This window comes from Coregonus clupeaformis, chromosome 15, assembly GCF_020615455.1.
Source record: "Coregonus clupeaformis isolate EN_2021a chromosome 15, ASM2061545v1, whole genome shotgun sequence".
Taxonomy (NCBI): Eukaryota; Metazoa; Chordata; class Actinopteri; order Salmoniformes; family Salmonidae; genus Coregonus; species Coregonus clupeaformis.
This window is the reverse complement of record NC_059206.1, coordinates 5,719,651-5,735,586: the sequence shown is the minus strand read 5'-3', so window position 1 is coordinate 5,735,586 and position 15,936 is coordinate 5,719,651. Positions and strand designations below refer to the sequence as shown.

Here is a 15,936-nt window from a genome sequence, read left to right as displayed (position 1 = left end):
GGGAAGCATTGGAGTCAACATGGGCCATCATCCCTGTGGAACGCTTTCGACACCTTGTTGAGTCCATGCCCCAACGAATTGAGGCTGTTCTGAGGGCAAAAGGGGGTAAAACTCAATATTAGGAAGGTGTTCCTAATGTTTTGTACACTCAGTGTATACTGTAGGAATCTGATCAAAAGTAGTGCACTTTGTAGGAAATAGGGTGCCATTTGGGACCCTCATCCTCTGCACTAAACACAATTTGCCCTTCCTACCCCAGTTTACCTTGCCTAAATCATTACAGTCCCAAATTTGATTTGAGATTTGCACACATAAGTCTCTTCAACTAATCTCAGTTACCCAGAAGTAACATTCTTGCAAAAGTTGTCACTTCCCGTATAATCTGCCCACGAGAGATTACTCAACTAACTTTCGTGCAACACCTCAATTGAATTTGACATCAATTACACTATTTATGCTGAGAGGGGGGGGGTGCAACTCAATATTAGGAATGTGTCCTTAATGTTTTGTACACTCAGTGTATGTGGGTGTTCATTGAGGCTGTCATGTGGTCTCTCCCTTCTTCTCCTATAGGCGGAGCAGGAGCTGCGTGTGGCTCAGACGGAGTTTGACAGACAGGCCGAGGTCACACGGCTGCTACTGGAGGGCATCAGCAGTACACATGTGAGTCCAGAGACACCACACACACACACTAGTCACGGAAAGCCCAGACCTAGGGAAACAGCACTAGGTCTGGGGAGGATGCTGGATTCTCTTGGGCATTTCGAAAGGGGGAAGAAAAATTGTTCTGGAGAGGGTCCTCTTTAGACAGACAATTCTCCCAACAAATTACGAGTTTGGGTAGGTGGGCCAAACCTGAAAAATCGAACCCTTTTCGTAGCCTTTAGGTAGAATTGCCAGAATGTAGGTTCTCCCGAGTGGCGCAGCGGTCTAAGGCACTGCATCGCAGTGCTAGAGGCGTCACTACAGACCCGGGTTCGATCCCAGGCTGTGTCGCTGCCGGCCGTGACCGGGAGACCCACGAGGCGGTGCACAATTGGCCCAGCGTCATCCGGGTTAGGGGAGGGTTTGGCCGGCCGAGATGTCCTTGTCCCATCGCGCTCTACGACTCCTTGAGGCGGGCCCGTGTTGCCAGCTGACTCGTGTTGCCAGTTGTACGCTGTTTCCTCCGACACATTGGTGCTGCTGGCTTCCGGGTTAAGTGAGTAGTGTGTCAAGAAGCAGTGCGGCTTGGCAGCGTCGTGTTTCGGAGGATGCATGGCTCTCGACCTTCGCCTCTCCCGAATCTGTACGGGAGTTCGTAGTTGCAGCGATGGGACAAGACTGTAACTACCAATTGGATATCAAGAAATTGGGGAGAAAAGGGGGTAAAAAAATAGAAAATGAATGTCACGAATCGAAACCAAAGATTGCAGGCTAAACCTTTTCAGTGGTTTTAGTGAAGGAAGATGATGCCAATAGCCACTTGCGAAATGCACTCATTAAAAATAACCTCTGCGTTCTCCATCATGCTAGCTAGCTACTACTTGGTGTCCAGTGGAGATGCTTACTCTAGCCTAGGGCAACAAGTGGATAAAGTGGGGATGTCACAGGATAAGACTGTGATGCATGTCCCAGTTTCGACCCATACTGTCTGTCCCAACTAATGCAGCTACAGATGTGTTTTCTGGAACATTGGTACATTGTTGGAGGCAACCCATCTGCCTAGAGAGACCACACACTAACTACTGTAACAGACCTGTTTCCTTTCATATACTTTAGGTGGGCTCGATTTAGTTTGCCTGGCGTGCTGTGTGGGCGGGAGTTCCGCATTTGGAATTTCCAGTAGTTGCATTTTGGTGAATAATGGACGGAGTCAGGCGCAGGAGTAAAATCACGAAATGCAGAGTTTATTCCTTACAGCAGTTGAATGCGCTAACAGCGCCACTCGAAACAGGTACAGGGGAAAACAATCCAACCTGACCAAACACAGTCTCGGAAAATATAACAACCGTAATGACAAAGGGGAAAATCAACCCTGGCACAAAATACATGAGCAAGAATCTCAACGAGCTACTGTCTTCCCACAATACACAATTACAAGGGGACAGAGGAAACACTTATACCCATACTAATTAGGGGAATGAGCACCAGGTGTGTGTGATTGACAAGACAAGACATGACAAGTGGAGTGATGAGAATGGGAGCGGCAGTAGCTAGTAAGCCGGTGACGACGAACGCCGAAACCTGCCCGAACAAGGAGGGGAGGCAGCCTCGGCGGAAGTCGTGACATGCATTGGGCAAGCTAAAGTATTTGCTTGAGGTGTAGAACTTTCATTGGGGCCATGGTGGCACTTCCATTACATGACATTCTAATTATATTTCATTGAACACTCTGTAAAATGTGTTGAGGAAAAACTAATTCCAAGGATCAGGCAGAACTAATTTACCCGTTTTTCAGAGTTTATTCAAGCAATTGTAGGTAAGCTCACCCTCCGGATGAAACTGCTTACCCCTCAAAGAGGGAGACAAGCTTACATGAGAGATAAGGGGTACTTCGCTCTACTCCCTTAAAGCATTCAAACAGACAAAAGCAGGTTCTAACCAGTTCTCACAGCCTATGTGTCTAAGATGGGGGTGTGATCAGCTCTTTAGAGCCTGAACAGATAGGAGAAGTATTCAGCCAATTTTGCTCCAACAAATGTAAACTGTAACGTCGTGGTTCAGTAACAATCATTGTGAAAACCATTGAATGTGTGAAACCAGGCTTCTGGAGGTACAACTTGTTTCTTGTCTTTCACCCTGTCCCCCCCTTTCCCTGGTAGGTAAACCACCTGCGCTGCCTTCATGAGTTTGTGGAGGCCCAGGCTACATACTATGCCCAGTGCCACCAGTACATGCAGGAGCTGCAGAAAGAACTGAGCAGGTGAGCACTTCACTACGGAGGTACAGTTGGATTAATCATCACCCTTATTAGTGGGCGGAAGTGGCTTTGTTTACATACGTGGGAACATTCTTCAACCTTTCCCTTCTTTTTTCTCTCTGCTGGCAGCGCTAACAGCGATATGTAAGTAACTAGTGTTGTTGTTGATGATAGTGTTGGGTTTGTAGAGTTGAGTTTGAGTTTAAGAGTGATTTTAGAATGGAATGTGTAAACCCACTCTTTATAAGTATTGTGCGTTTTTGTATATACAGTGCCTTCAGAAAATATTCACACCCTTGACTTTTTCCACAAATGTGTTGTGTTACAGCCAGAATTTAAAATTGATTAAATTGAGATTTTCTGGTCACTGGCCTACATCCAATACCCCATAATGTCAGTGGAATTATATTTTTACAAATAAATAAAAATGAAAAGCTGAAATGTCTTGAGTCTGAATATTCAACCCCTTTGTTATGGCAAGCCTAAATAAGTTCAGGAGTAAAACATTTACAAAATAAGTTGCATGGACTCACTCTGTGTATAATAATAGTGTTTAACATGATTTTTGAATGACTACCTCGTCTCCGTACCCCACACATACAATTATCTGTAAGGTCCCTGAGTCGAGCAGTGAATTTCAAACACCGATTTAGCCACAAAGACCAGGGAGGTTTTCCAATGCCTCGCAATGAAGGGCACCTATTGGTAGATGAAAAAATAAACAGACATTGAATATCCCTTTGAGCATGGTGAAGTTATTAATTACACTTTGGATGGTGTATCAATACACCCAGTCACTACAAAGATACAGGTGTCCTTCCTAACTCAGTTGCCGGAGAGGAAGTAAACTACTCAGGAATTTCATCATGAGGCCAATGGTGACTTTAAAACAGTTAGTGTTTAACGACAGTGATAGGAGAAAACTGAGGATGGCTCAACAACATTGTAATTACTCCACAATATTAACCTAATTGACAGCGGGAAAAGAAGGAACAAAAATATTCCAAAACATGCATCCTGTTTGCAACAAGGCACTAAAGTAATAATGCAAAAAATGTGGCAAAGTAATTACGTTTTTGTCCTGAATACAAAGTGTTATGTTTGGGGCAAATCCAATACAACACATTACCGAGTACCAGTGGCGGTCGGTGCCATTTAAGTTGAGGGAGGACGATAATTTATTTCATGAGCATGGCCTTATTTCTATTACAGCATATTGGATGAAGGTCATTCATTTTACATTCACCCAGCTCAATGTAACATCGATAGGTTTAGGCTATTACATACATGATACAATATTTTCCCTATACCTAAGGCACTGCATCTCAGTGCTTGAGGCGTCACTACAGACCCCCTGGTTCGATTCCAGGTTGTATCACAACCGGCCGTGATTGGGAGTCAAATAAGGCGGCGCACAATTGGCCCAGGGTTGTCCGGGTTTGGCCGGTGTAGGCCGTCATTGTAAATAAGAATTTGTTCTTAACTGACTTGCCTAGTTAAATAAAGGAAAAAAAATAAAAAATGAGGTTGCTACAACCTAGCCTATGAATGAAAGTCGAGATACATTTTTGTAATCAAGGTGACAGACATTGACACATTCAATACTGCCTTGCACAATCTTGCCTGCATCTAGCTGATCTAGGTTGTAATCATTAGTCCAACAGTTGCAAACGAGAGTTTCTATTGGAGACATTCAGGTATGTTTATCCCCGTTTCATTCCGTTTGCTTCCATTTAAGAAACGTTTTTTAACAGAATCGGGGGAATGGATACACCCATGATCACACGCAAACACCGTTCACTTTCATAGCAGCCACATACAAACAGCATTGATCCCTTTGATCGTTGGATAATTCCTTCTCGCATATACGCGCTCTCCTCCTCTCACCTTTTCCATTCACTTGTGGACTTCAGTGCACAACACATCAGCTGTCTGTGACCCGGCGATAAAATCTTTCCAAGCCAAACTTTCATATCATAACCGCTAACCGCTACACACAGCCTACATCGTTGTCGCAATTTTAGCTAACATCAAGTCAACATAGCTACTAGAACTGTTAGTAAACCCACTACAATCATGCAGTACAGTGTACTGTTAGCAAGCAGTTTAGCAGTTACACCGGCGGTACCCAGTGGTAATAAATTAATAAAACCAAAAGCTTACCTTGACTGGAAAAGTTCCAGTGTTGGATAATCATAGCCAGCTAGGTAACATATCATCCCTCTCTGTTTGAGTAGGCTAAACTACCTAGCTGCATTCGCTAAATAAGTGAAAGTGAAAAAAATACTTATAGCTAGCTCTCTTGCTTCTCCTTCTCTTTTGTTCAAAACTGTTCAACTATTGTCTTTCTCTCTCTCTTTGTGTCAACTACTCACCACATTTTATGCATTGCAGTGCTAGCTAGCTGTAGCTTATGCTTTCAGTACTAGATTCATTCTCTGATCCTTTGATTGGGTGGACATGTCAGTTCATGCTGCAAGAGCTCTGATAGGTTGGAGGATGTCCTCTGGAAGTTGTAATAATTATTGTGTAAGTCTACGGAAGGGAGTGAGAACTACGAGCCTCCTAGGTTTTGTATTGAAGTCAATGTACCTAGAGGAGGACGGAAACTATCTGTCCTCCGGCTACAACAGGGTGCTACCCTACAGAGTGCTGTTGAGGCTACTGTAGACCTTCATTGCAAAACAGTGTGTTTTAATCAATTATTTGGTGACGTGAATATATTTAGCATAGTTTTATCTAAAATGGATAACTTTTTTAAATGTTTCACTATTTTTATTTTTATGAAATTCACTGAGGAGGATGGTCCTCCACTTTCTCTAAGGAGGAGCCCACTCCTGAGTACCACTCTCCTTATTTTCAAGCATAGTGGTGGCTGCATCATGTTATGGTTATGCTTGTAATCGTTAAGGACTGGGGAGTTTTTCAGGATAAAAAAGAAATGGAATGGAGCTAAGCACAGGCAAAATCCTAGAGGAAAACCTGGTTCAGTCAGCTTTCCACCAGACACTGGGAGATGATTAATTCACCTTTCAGCAGGACAATAACCTCAAACACAAGGCCAAATCTACACTGGAGTTGCTTACCAAGAAGACAGTGAATTTTCCTGAGTGGCCGAGTTACAGTTTCGCCTTGAATCTACTTGAAAATCTATGACAATACCTGAAAATGGTTGTCTAGCAACGGTCAACAACCAATTTGTCAAAGCTTGAAGAATTGTTTTAAAGAATAATGGGCAAATGTTGCACAATCCAGGTGTGGAAAGCTCTTAGAGACTTACCCAGAAAGACTCACAGCTGTAATCGCTGCCCAAGGTGCTTCTACAAAGTATTTACTCAGGGGGGTGAATAATTCATTTGCAAAAATATCAACGAAAAATGTTCACTTTGCCATTATGGGGTATTGTGTGTAGATGGGTAAATTTTTTTATATTGAATCCATTTAGAATTCAGGCTGTAACACAACAAATTGTGGAATAAGTGAAGGGGTATGAATACTTTCTGAAGGTACTGTACATTGTAAATATTTACTTGCTTGTGCCTAGGAGTTTTGGGGGTTTCCTAAAACTAGACTAGTGTTGAGTTTGCGTTTGAGAGTGAGCCCACCAAAATATTTTTGTGTAGAAGGTCTATGCGTGGACACAGTAGTTTGGGCGGTTTCCTTTGAGTTATAGGATAGGAATTAACAACATTCCCCCTGACCTCTCAATCTGGTAGGCTAGGTGGAGGTTTTGGCATATTGCCTGTGGTTACACGATGCCTTCAGATCTAAGTGCAAAGGGCTGTACCACTTAAGTGAGATGGGGGTGGATGTGGGATAGAATGTTCCTTTATCACCTTAGCACCCTAATTTATCGCTTATGTCTTCCCCTCTCCCTTAACCCGACCCCAGGTACCCAAACTCTTTTGCCTCGAACGTCAACCCCTCCACCTCCGCCTCCTGCCCCTCCCCCATCTCCTCTGCCACTCTGCCAGGGGTCTCACCCCCGGGCCTGGCCTCCACCTCCACCCCTGGCAGCGCCCGGGAGCCTTCTGGCCCGCTGAAGATCCAGGATGTGCAGCCGCCTTCCACGGGCCACCGCAAGGCCAAGGTCCTGTATGACTATGACGCCCACGACACTAGTGAGCTCTCCCTACTGGCTGACGAGGTAGGAGCAGCCATGGTTCACCACATCTGCTATGGGGCACCATTTGGAACATGCTGTATTTTCAATTCCGTGCCACAAAATACAAACATTGCAATCTTTTGTCTACAAAATGCCAAATGGTATAGGCATGTTACAAACTGCACCCCATAATCTGGGACATTTAAACAGGCAATTGTAAGACTCTGTCTCTCTTAGGGCTGACCCATTTAGTCGACTGGGCAATTGTTTGGTCGATAGGCTGTTGGTTGACCGAGATTTCTTTTAGTCGAGCAGTAGCAAAAAAACAAACGTTTCATGGTGTACAAGACACCTGTCTGATTGGCGCCTGTCTGAGTGGACTGATCCACCGTGGAGGTCGTGGGGATGGCACAGTCCATCACTCTAAGACATGCTACTGAAATTGTATGTGGTTATATTACATAAGAACAATGGTGCAACACTAATACAAATTTTATTATTTTATAACAAATGTGCTTTCTCGCGTGTTGGATAGTGGTCGCTGTCCGCGGTTCTGAAACACATCAGTGCACTGTTGAATTGGCACCTTTTCCTAGACCATGCTGCTATGTGCATAATAGTAAAGTTAACCAGTATATTGGTGTTGAGAACAATGCGGTGGAGGCATCAGCAGAATGAGGAGATGAGAAAACAGCCCTTGCCTTATTGTCTAAGAAAAGTGAGGAGAGAGGAAATCCCAACTTAATTAAGTCTATAATCAGTAGCCTAACTGTTAAATGTGCCTGGCTTTATAAATCATTCATATACAGTACCAGTCAAAAGTGTGGACACACCTACTCATTCCAGGGTTTTTCTTTATTTTTACTATTTTCTACATTGTAGAATAATAGTGAAAACATCAAAACTATGAAATTACACAGTGTTAAACTATTTCAAATCTATTTTATATTTGCGATTCTTCAAAGTAGCCACCCTTTGCCTTGATGACAGCTTTGCACACTCTTGGCATTCTCTCAACCAGCTTCATGAGGTAGTCACCTGGAATGCATTTCAATTAACAGGTGTGCCTTGTTAAAAGTTAATTTGTGGAATTTCTTTCCTTAATGCGTTTGAGCCAATCAGTTTTGTTGTGACAAGGTAGGGGGGGTATACAGAAGATAGCCCTATTTGGTAAAAGACCAAGTCCATATTATGGCAAGAACAGCTCAAATATGCAAAGAGAAACAAAGGTCAGTCAATCCGGAAAATGTCAAGAACTTTGAAAGTTTCTTCAACTGCAGTCGCAAAAACCATCAAGTGCTATGATGAAACTGGTTCTCATGAGGACCGCCACAGCAAAGGAAGACCCAGACTTACCTCTGCTGCAGAGGATAAGTTCATTAGAGTTACCAGCCTCAGAAATTGCAGGCCAAATAAATGCTTCACAGAGTTCAAGTAACAGACACATCTCAAAATCAACTGTTCAGAGGAGACTGCGTGAATCAGGCCTTCATGGTCGAATTGCTGCAAAGAAACCAATACTAAAGAACACCAATAAGAAGAAAAGACTTGCTTGGGCCAAGAAACACGAGCAATGAACATTAGACCGGTGGAAATCTGTCCTTTGGTCTGGAGTCCAAATTTGAGATTTTTGGTTCCAACTGCCATGTCTTTGTGAGATGCAGAGTAGGTGAACGGATGATCTCTGCATGTTTAGTTCCCACCGTGAAGCATGGAGGAGGAGGTGTGAGGGTGCTTTGCTGGTGACACTGTCAGTGATTTATTTAGAATTCAAGGCACACTTAACCAGCATGGCTACCATAGCATTCTGCAGCGATACGCCATCCCATCTGGTTTGGGCTTAGTGGGACTGTCATTTGTTTTTCAACAGGACAATGACCCAACACAACTCCAGGCTGTATAAGGGCTGTTTGACCAAGGAGAGTGATGGAGTGCTGCATCAGATTACCTGGCCTCCACAATCACCCGACCTCAACCCAATTGAGATGGTTTGGGATGAGTTGGACCGCAGAGTGAAGGCAAAGTAGCCAACAAGTGCTCAGTATATGTGGGAACTCCTTCAAGACTGTTGGAAAAGCATTCCAGGTGAAGCTGGTTGAGAGAATGCCAAGAGTGTGCAGAGCTGTCATCAAGGCAAAGGGTGGCTACTTTGAAGAATCTCAAATATAAAATATGACAGAAAAACCCTTTGTGTTTCTTGGCCCAAGCCATCCCGGAGTCGCCTCTTCACTGTTGACGTTGAGACTGGTGTTTTGCGGGTACTATTTAATGAAGCTGCCAGTTGAGGACCTGTGAGGCGTCTATTTCTCAAACTAGACACTCTAATGTATTTGTCCTCTTGCTCAGTTGTGCACCGGGGCCTCCCACTCCTCTTTCTATTCTGGTTAGAGCCAGTTTGCGCTGTTCTGTGAAGGGAGTAGTACACAGCGTTGTACGAGATCTTCAGTTTCTTGGCAATTTCTCACATGGAATAGCCTTCATTTCTCAGAACAAGAATAGGCTGACGAGTTTCAGAAGAAAGTTATTTGTTTCTGGCCATTTTGAGCCTGTAATCGAACCCACAATTGCTGATGCTCCAGATACTCAACTAGTCCCTCTGCAACTGGATCCTGGAATTCCTGACGGGCCGCCCCCCAGGTGGTAAGGGTAGGTAACAACACATCTGCCACGCTGACCAGCAACACGGGGGCCCCTCGGGTGCGTGCTCAGTCCCCTCCTGTACTCCCTGTTCACCCATGACTGCATGGCCAGGCACGACTCCAACACCATCATTAAGTTTGCCGACGACACAACAGTGGTAGGCCTGATCACCGACAATGATGAGACCGCCTATAGGGAGGAGGTCAGAGACCTGGCCGTGTGGTGCCAGGACAACAACCTCTCCCTCAACGTGATCAAGACAAAGGAGATGATTGTGGACTAAGGAAAAAAAAAGAGGACTGAGCACGCCCCCATTCTCATCGACGGGGCTGTAGTGGAACAGGTTGAAAGCTTCAAGTTCCTTGGTGTCCACATCACCAACGAACTATCATGGTCCAAACACACCAAGACAGTCGTGAAGAGGGCACGACAAAGCCTATTCCCCCTCAGGAGACTGAAAAGATTTGGCATGGGTCCTCAGATCCTCAAAAAGTTCTACAGCTGCACCATCGAGAGCATCCTGACTGGTTGCATCACCGCCTGGTATGGCAACTGCTCGGCCTCCGACCGCAAGGCACTACAGAGGGTAGTGCGTACGACCCAGTACATCACTGGGGCCAAGCTTCCTGCCATCCAGGACCTCTATACCAGGCGGTGTCAGAGGAAGGCCCTCAAAATTGTCAGACTCCAGCCACCCTAGTCATAGACTGTTCTCTCTGCTACCGCACGGCAAGCGGTACCGGAGCGCCAAGTCTAGGTTCTCAACAGCTTCTACCCCCAAGCCATAAGACTCCTGAACAGCTAATCATGGCTACCCGGACTATTTGCACCCCCACCCCATCTTTTTACGCTGCTGCTACTCTGTTAATTATTTATGCATAGTCACTTTAACAGTACCCACATGTACATATTACCTCAACTACCTCAACTATGTGGTCCTCTGTAGCTCTCAGCTGGTAGAGCACGGCGCTTGTAACGCCAAGGTAGTGAGTTCGATCCCCGGGACCACCCATACACAAAAAAAAATATGCACGCATGACTGTAAGTCTCTTTGGATAAAAGCGTCTGCTAAATGGCTTATTATTATTATTATTATTATTATTATTATTATTATTATTATTTAACTAGCCGGTGCCCCCGTACATTAACTCTGCACCGGTACCCCCCTGTATATAGCCTCCCTACTGTTATTTTATTTTACTTCTGCTCTTTTGTTGTTTTATTTTACTTTTTTATTAAGAAATAAATGCATTGTTGGTTAAGGGCTGTAAGTAAGCATTTCACGGTAATGTCTACACCTGTTGTATTCGGCACATGTGGCAAATGAAATTTGTAGACACAACAGTTTTCAGCTGTGCTAACATAATTGCAAAAGGGTTTTCTAATGATCAATTAGCCTTTTTTTTATGATAAACTTGGATTAGCATACACAACGTGCCTTTGGAACACAGGACTGATGGTTGCTGTTAATGGGCCTCTGTACGCCTATGTAGATATTCCATAAAAAAATCAGCAGTTTCTAGCTACAAAAGCCATTTACAACATTAACATTGTCTACACTGTATTTCTGATCAATTTGATGTTATTTTAATGGACAAAAAAAATGCATTTCTTTCGAAAACAACAACATTTCTAAGTGACCCCAAACTTTTGAACGGCAGGTTCACTGAGTTAGAAATCTAAATTTATGTGTTTTTGTTTTTTGAGTCAATTAGACCATTTTCAAGCTTTTCTTTCTTTCTTTTTATTTTTCAACTGTTTGTCTCCCCATTTTCGATCTTGTCTCTTCGCTGCAACTCCCCAACGGGCTCAGGAGGCGAAGATCGAGTCTTGCGTCCTCCGAAACACGACCCGCCAAACCGCGCTTCTTAACACCCGCCCGCTTAACCCGGAAGCCAGCCGCACCAACGTGTCGGAGGAAACACCGTTCAACTGACGACCGAGGTCAGCCTGCAGGCGCCCGGCCCGCCACAAGGAGTCGCTAGAGCGCGATGAGTCAAGTAAAGCCCCCCCGGCCAAACCCTCCCCTAACCCGGACGACGCTGGGCCAATTGTGCGCCGCCTTATGGGACTCCCGATCACGGCCGGTTGTGATACAGCCCAGGATCGAACCCAGGTCTGTAGTGATGCCTCTAGCACTGCGATACAGTGCCTTAGACCGCTGCGCCACTCGGGAGGCCCAGGCTTATCTTTCTAAATAATAAAAAGTTATTTTGGCAAGTTAGCTGGCTAACTCCTTGATCCTACTTTGTATTATTACCCCTCTGTTTCAGCTCATCACTGTCTACACAGTGCCAGGCATGGACCCAGACTGGCTGGTGGGAGAGCGGGGCAACCAGAAGGGCAAGGTGCCCGTCACCTACCTGGAGCTGCTGAGCTAGATGGACCCACGTAGGGACGCACACGCACGCACGCTCGCACACACACAGACACACACAGACACATGCACACATGCCTCTACTCTATGGTCTCATGGCACAGGAGGTTGGTGGCACCTTAACTGGGGAGGACAGGCTCATGGTAATGGATGGAGTGGAATAGGTGGAATGGTGTCAAATGCATGGTTTCCATGTGTTTGATGCCATTCCATTTACTCCATTCCAGCCATTATTATGAGCTGTCCTCCTCTTAGCAGCCTCTGCTGTCTCATGGTGCGCAACACACTTACTTTGGTCTCTGGCCAATTCAAACGCATATGCAAAAGGATTCAAAAGCTAAATGAGTGTGGATCTATAGTGCATCAGAAGGGGGAACAGTCATACAAATACAGTGAATAGTATATATTCTAGCTCTATAGTTGCTGTTTGGAATCCATCCACCTTGTACGCTCTATCTTTCTCATTGAGAAATGACAGGAGCAGCTCGAATAAGGTGGCATATCTGGGTAGGTATATAGAGTATATAATAGACCGGGTCTGGACTCTCAATATATAGAGGAAAGGTTCTTGTTTTATTTAGTTTTTCAACCAAGCTAATTTAGTGTTAGTTAGTCACCATAACTTGGACATTTCAAAAGCCATGATAAAAAAAAAATATATTAAACAGCTGTAGGCCTATACAATCCCCCAGCTGTAGGCCTGTAATGCAAACATAATTCAGGGTGACTAAAATAATTATCTCTCAAGGTATCATTAGCCATTGGCTATCACAACATAAGAAATACATCTTGAAAGAAGGAGACAGCTGTACAGTATGCTAACAGAAGGTGACTCATATATTTTGCTCTCGATTTCAATACATTTCTGTCATCTCATGCCCATGCATTACATCTGTCTGTGTCGTGACTGAGTCATAAACGGGTGATGAAAGACTAGAGCAGTAGTTGAATTCAGTTCTGTTTTCTGACTATGGTATTATTCTGTTTATGTACATATTATATTTTTGTACTGTATTTACGTGGCTTTTATTTCTTAGGTAACACTGTTTACTTTTTTGCGAGTGTTCCCCTGTCTTTTGCCCTATTTGTGAAGAAAAGGACAAAACCATGGTAACTTTATTAAACTAACCAAGGTTTATGCAAATCAAAGTATTAAGTTGCTCTCTGTGGGTTGGTCCGTTGTTGATGTTTGCGTGTCATTTTTGTTTTTGTTTATCCACTCTGGTTGCTGAAAAATGTGTATTTTTCTCCAGGATGTTTGTCGAGTTTAGGGTGTGTTTTACTAACTATCGGGTCTTAATGTTTGTCTTTTGAATTTGTAGATGTTTTGAAATGGTTGTTAGTTGTATGTAATAGGTTCAGACCTGTGGTTTCCTTTCCTCTCTGATCTCCTTACACTCCTGTGTGGATCGCAAGCTCTCCCTGAACCCCTCAACCTTTCCTCCTGTCAGTGTGCACAATATGCTGTTCCTTGACTGTTGTATGATTATTGTATGAATGGAACTTGAAGAAAATAAATGACAGCTTGTTTAAAATGATAAAAATAAGCACTGGATAATTTAATGACTCAATACTATGTAGCAACCTTTCATTTATAACATCATACAACTGAATAGCATAATGTACAATTATTTTTGTAATATTTTCAATTGACATTTCAACATTGTTTTTTTGTGATTGGGCTGTCCCACTCCTCTCATATTTTTTGTTTATTGGATAGATGTAGGAAAGAGTGTACTGAAATAGCAGTGGACCAGATTCAAACCCATGCTGCAGCGGTACATGTGTCCCGGCGGCAGGGGCTTAGACCGCTAGACCAACCTAGGTCACATGTAATGTTTTTGAAAGACAGAGTGGGATGGTCTGTGACTCACTGGAACCTTTCCCGGTTTGAGGAATTAATGCAGCCTCAGAGTTACACACAGACAGGGTAACACATAGGGATAGACTGATGTGATTTCCTGAAGGCACTCCATCCCACCACCATGTGACAAACTCTGTGTCCTTGTGGTTAGAGTGTCTGCCCTGAGATTGGAAAATGATAGCCTAACATACCACTTCTCACATACAGAACCTTTTAAAGGTGCAATCTGCAGTTGTTGCATACATTTTTTAACTTTTAAATTAATGATATTCCCATTGATTCTTGAAGAATATCACTTATCGATGCCTCATGAGCTTAGCTTAACTGTCCTACCCCATCAGAACCTAAAATATAAGCTTGTTTTGACTCTTCTGTAAACAATGTAAACAAACACTGTATAGCCTCAAATCATAGTTAAAACTATAATTTTTATATCATGGCCGGTCAGTCCTTGTATCCATAGCTCTGTCCATGAGTTTGGGAGTGGTTACATTTCTCCAGCCCCATCCCTCAGCTGTTTACCAAATCAATGGTAGGGTGACCACTTTGTTATAGTTCGAACAGCAGATTGCCACTTTAATGGAAATTGAATTGTTGTTTCAGAAAACAAATGAATGTGATTTAAATTCTATAAGTACGTATGAAAACAGCGTTACAGCCATGTCGATCTCTTTAGCATATGATATCTAAGGAGTTGTGTGTTGGTGGGTAATTTGTTGTAAGTGTGTGCACATGCGGCCTTGCCCAGGCCTGAGGGGTATACTACAAAGCAGGTTCACTGAGTTAGCTAGCTATCTTCGATAACTGCTGATTTTCTGATTCAATAAGAAATCTAAACTTATATGTGTTTTTTGAGTCAATTAGACAATTTTCAAGCTTTTCTTTCTTTATTTTTCAACTATTTTTCTCCCCATTTTCGATCTTGTCTCTTCACTGCAACTCCCCAACGGGCTCAGGAGGCAAAGATCGAGTGTTGCGTCCTCCGAAACACGACCCGCCAAACCGCGCTTCTTAACATTCGCCCGCTTAACCCGGAAGCCAACCGCACCAACGTGTCGGAGGAAACACCGTTCAACTGACGACCGAGGTCAGCCTGCAGGCCCCCGGCCCGCCACAAGGAGTCGCTAGAGCGCGATTAGTCAAGTAAAGCCCCCCCGGCCTAACCCGGACGACGCTGGGCCAATTGTGCGCCGCCCTATGGGACTCCCGATCACGGCCGGTTGTGATACAGCCCAGGATCGAACCCAGGTCTGTAGTGATGCCTCTAGCACTGCGATACAGTGCCTTAGACTGCTGCGCCACTCGGGAGGCCCAGGCTTATCTTTCTAAATAATAAAAAGTTATTTTGGCAAGTTAGCTGGCTAACTCCTTGATCCTACTTTGTATTATTACCCCTCTGTTTCAGCTCATCACTGTCTACACAGTGCCAGGCATGGACCCAGACTGGCTGGTGGGAGAGCGGGGCAACCAGAAGGGCAAGGTGCCCGTCACCTACCTGGAGCTGCTGAGCTAGATGGACCCACGTGGGACGCACACGCACGCACGCTCGCACACACACAGACACACACAGACACATGCACACATGCCTCTACTCTATGGTCTCATGGCACAGGAGGTTGGTGGCACCTTAACTGGGGAGGACAGGCTCATGGTAATGGATGGAGTGGAATAGGTGGAATGGTGTCAAATGCATGGTTTCCATGTGTTTGATGCCATTCCATTTACTCCATTCCAGCCATTATTATGAGCTGTCCTCCTCTTAGCAGCCTCTGCTGTCTCATGGTGCGCAACACACTTACTTTGGTCTCTGGCCAATTCAAACGCATATGCAAAAGGATTCAAAAGCTAAATGAGTGTGGATCTATAGTGCATCAGAAGGGGGAACAGTCATACAAATACAGTGAATAGTATATATTCTAGCTCTATAGTTGCTGTTTGGAATCCATCCACCTTGTACGCTCTATCTTTCTCATTGAGAAATGACAGGAGCAGCTCGAATAAGGTGGCATATCTAGGTAGGTATATAGAGTATATAATAGACCGGGTCT

General features: G+C 44.2%; 1 protein-coding gene across 10 annotated transcripts in view; it reads left to right on the top strand.

The window, feature by feature from the left end:
* The window catches only part of sh3glb2b (SH3-domain GRB2-like endophilin B2b), a 36,819-nt gene extending 24,621 nt beyond the window's left edge, over positions 1 to 12,198 (top strand). For 6 of the 10 annotated variants that reach the window (XM_041897627.2, XM_041897625.2, XM_041897621.2 and 3 more), the window contains 5 exons: positions 574 to 663; positions 2,805 to 2,905; positions 3,032 to 3,046; positions 6,794 to 7,049; positions 11,921 to 12,198. In XM_041897627.2, the coding sequence (XP_041753561.1) occupies positions 574 to 663; positions 2,805 to 2,905; positions 3,032 to 3,046; positions 6,794 to 7,049; positions 11,921 to 12,028 (570 nt within the window). In that variant the 3' untranslated portion in view covers positions 12,029 to 12,198. The remainder of the gene's footprint in view (positions 1 to 573; positions 664 to 2,804; positions 2,906 to 3,031; positions 3,047 to 6,793; positions 7,050 to 11,920) is intronic. The other 4 variants (XM_041897629.2, XM_041897623.2, XM_041897628.2 and 1 more) reach the window with 1 other exon arrangement.
* Positions 12,199 to 15,936: the final 3,738 nt, after the last annotated feature.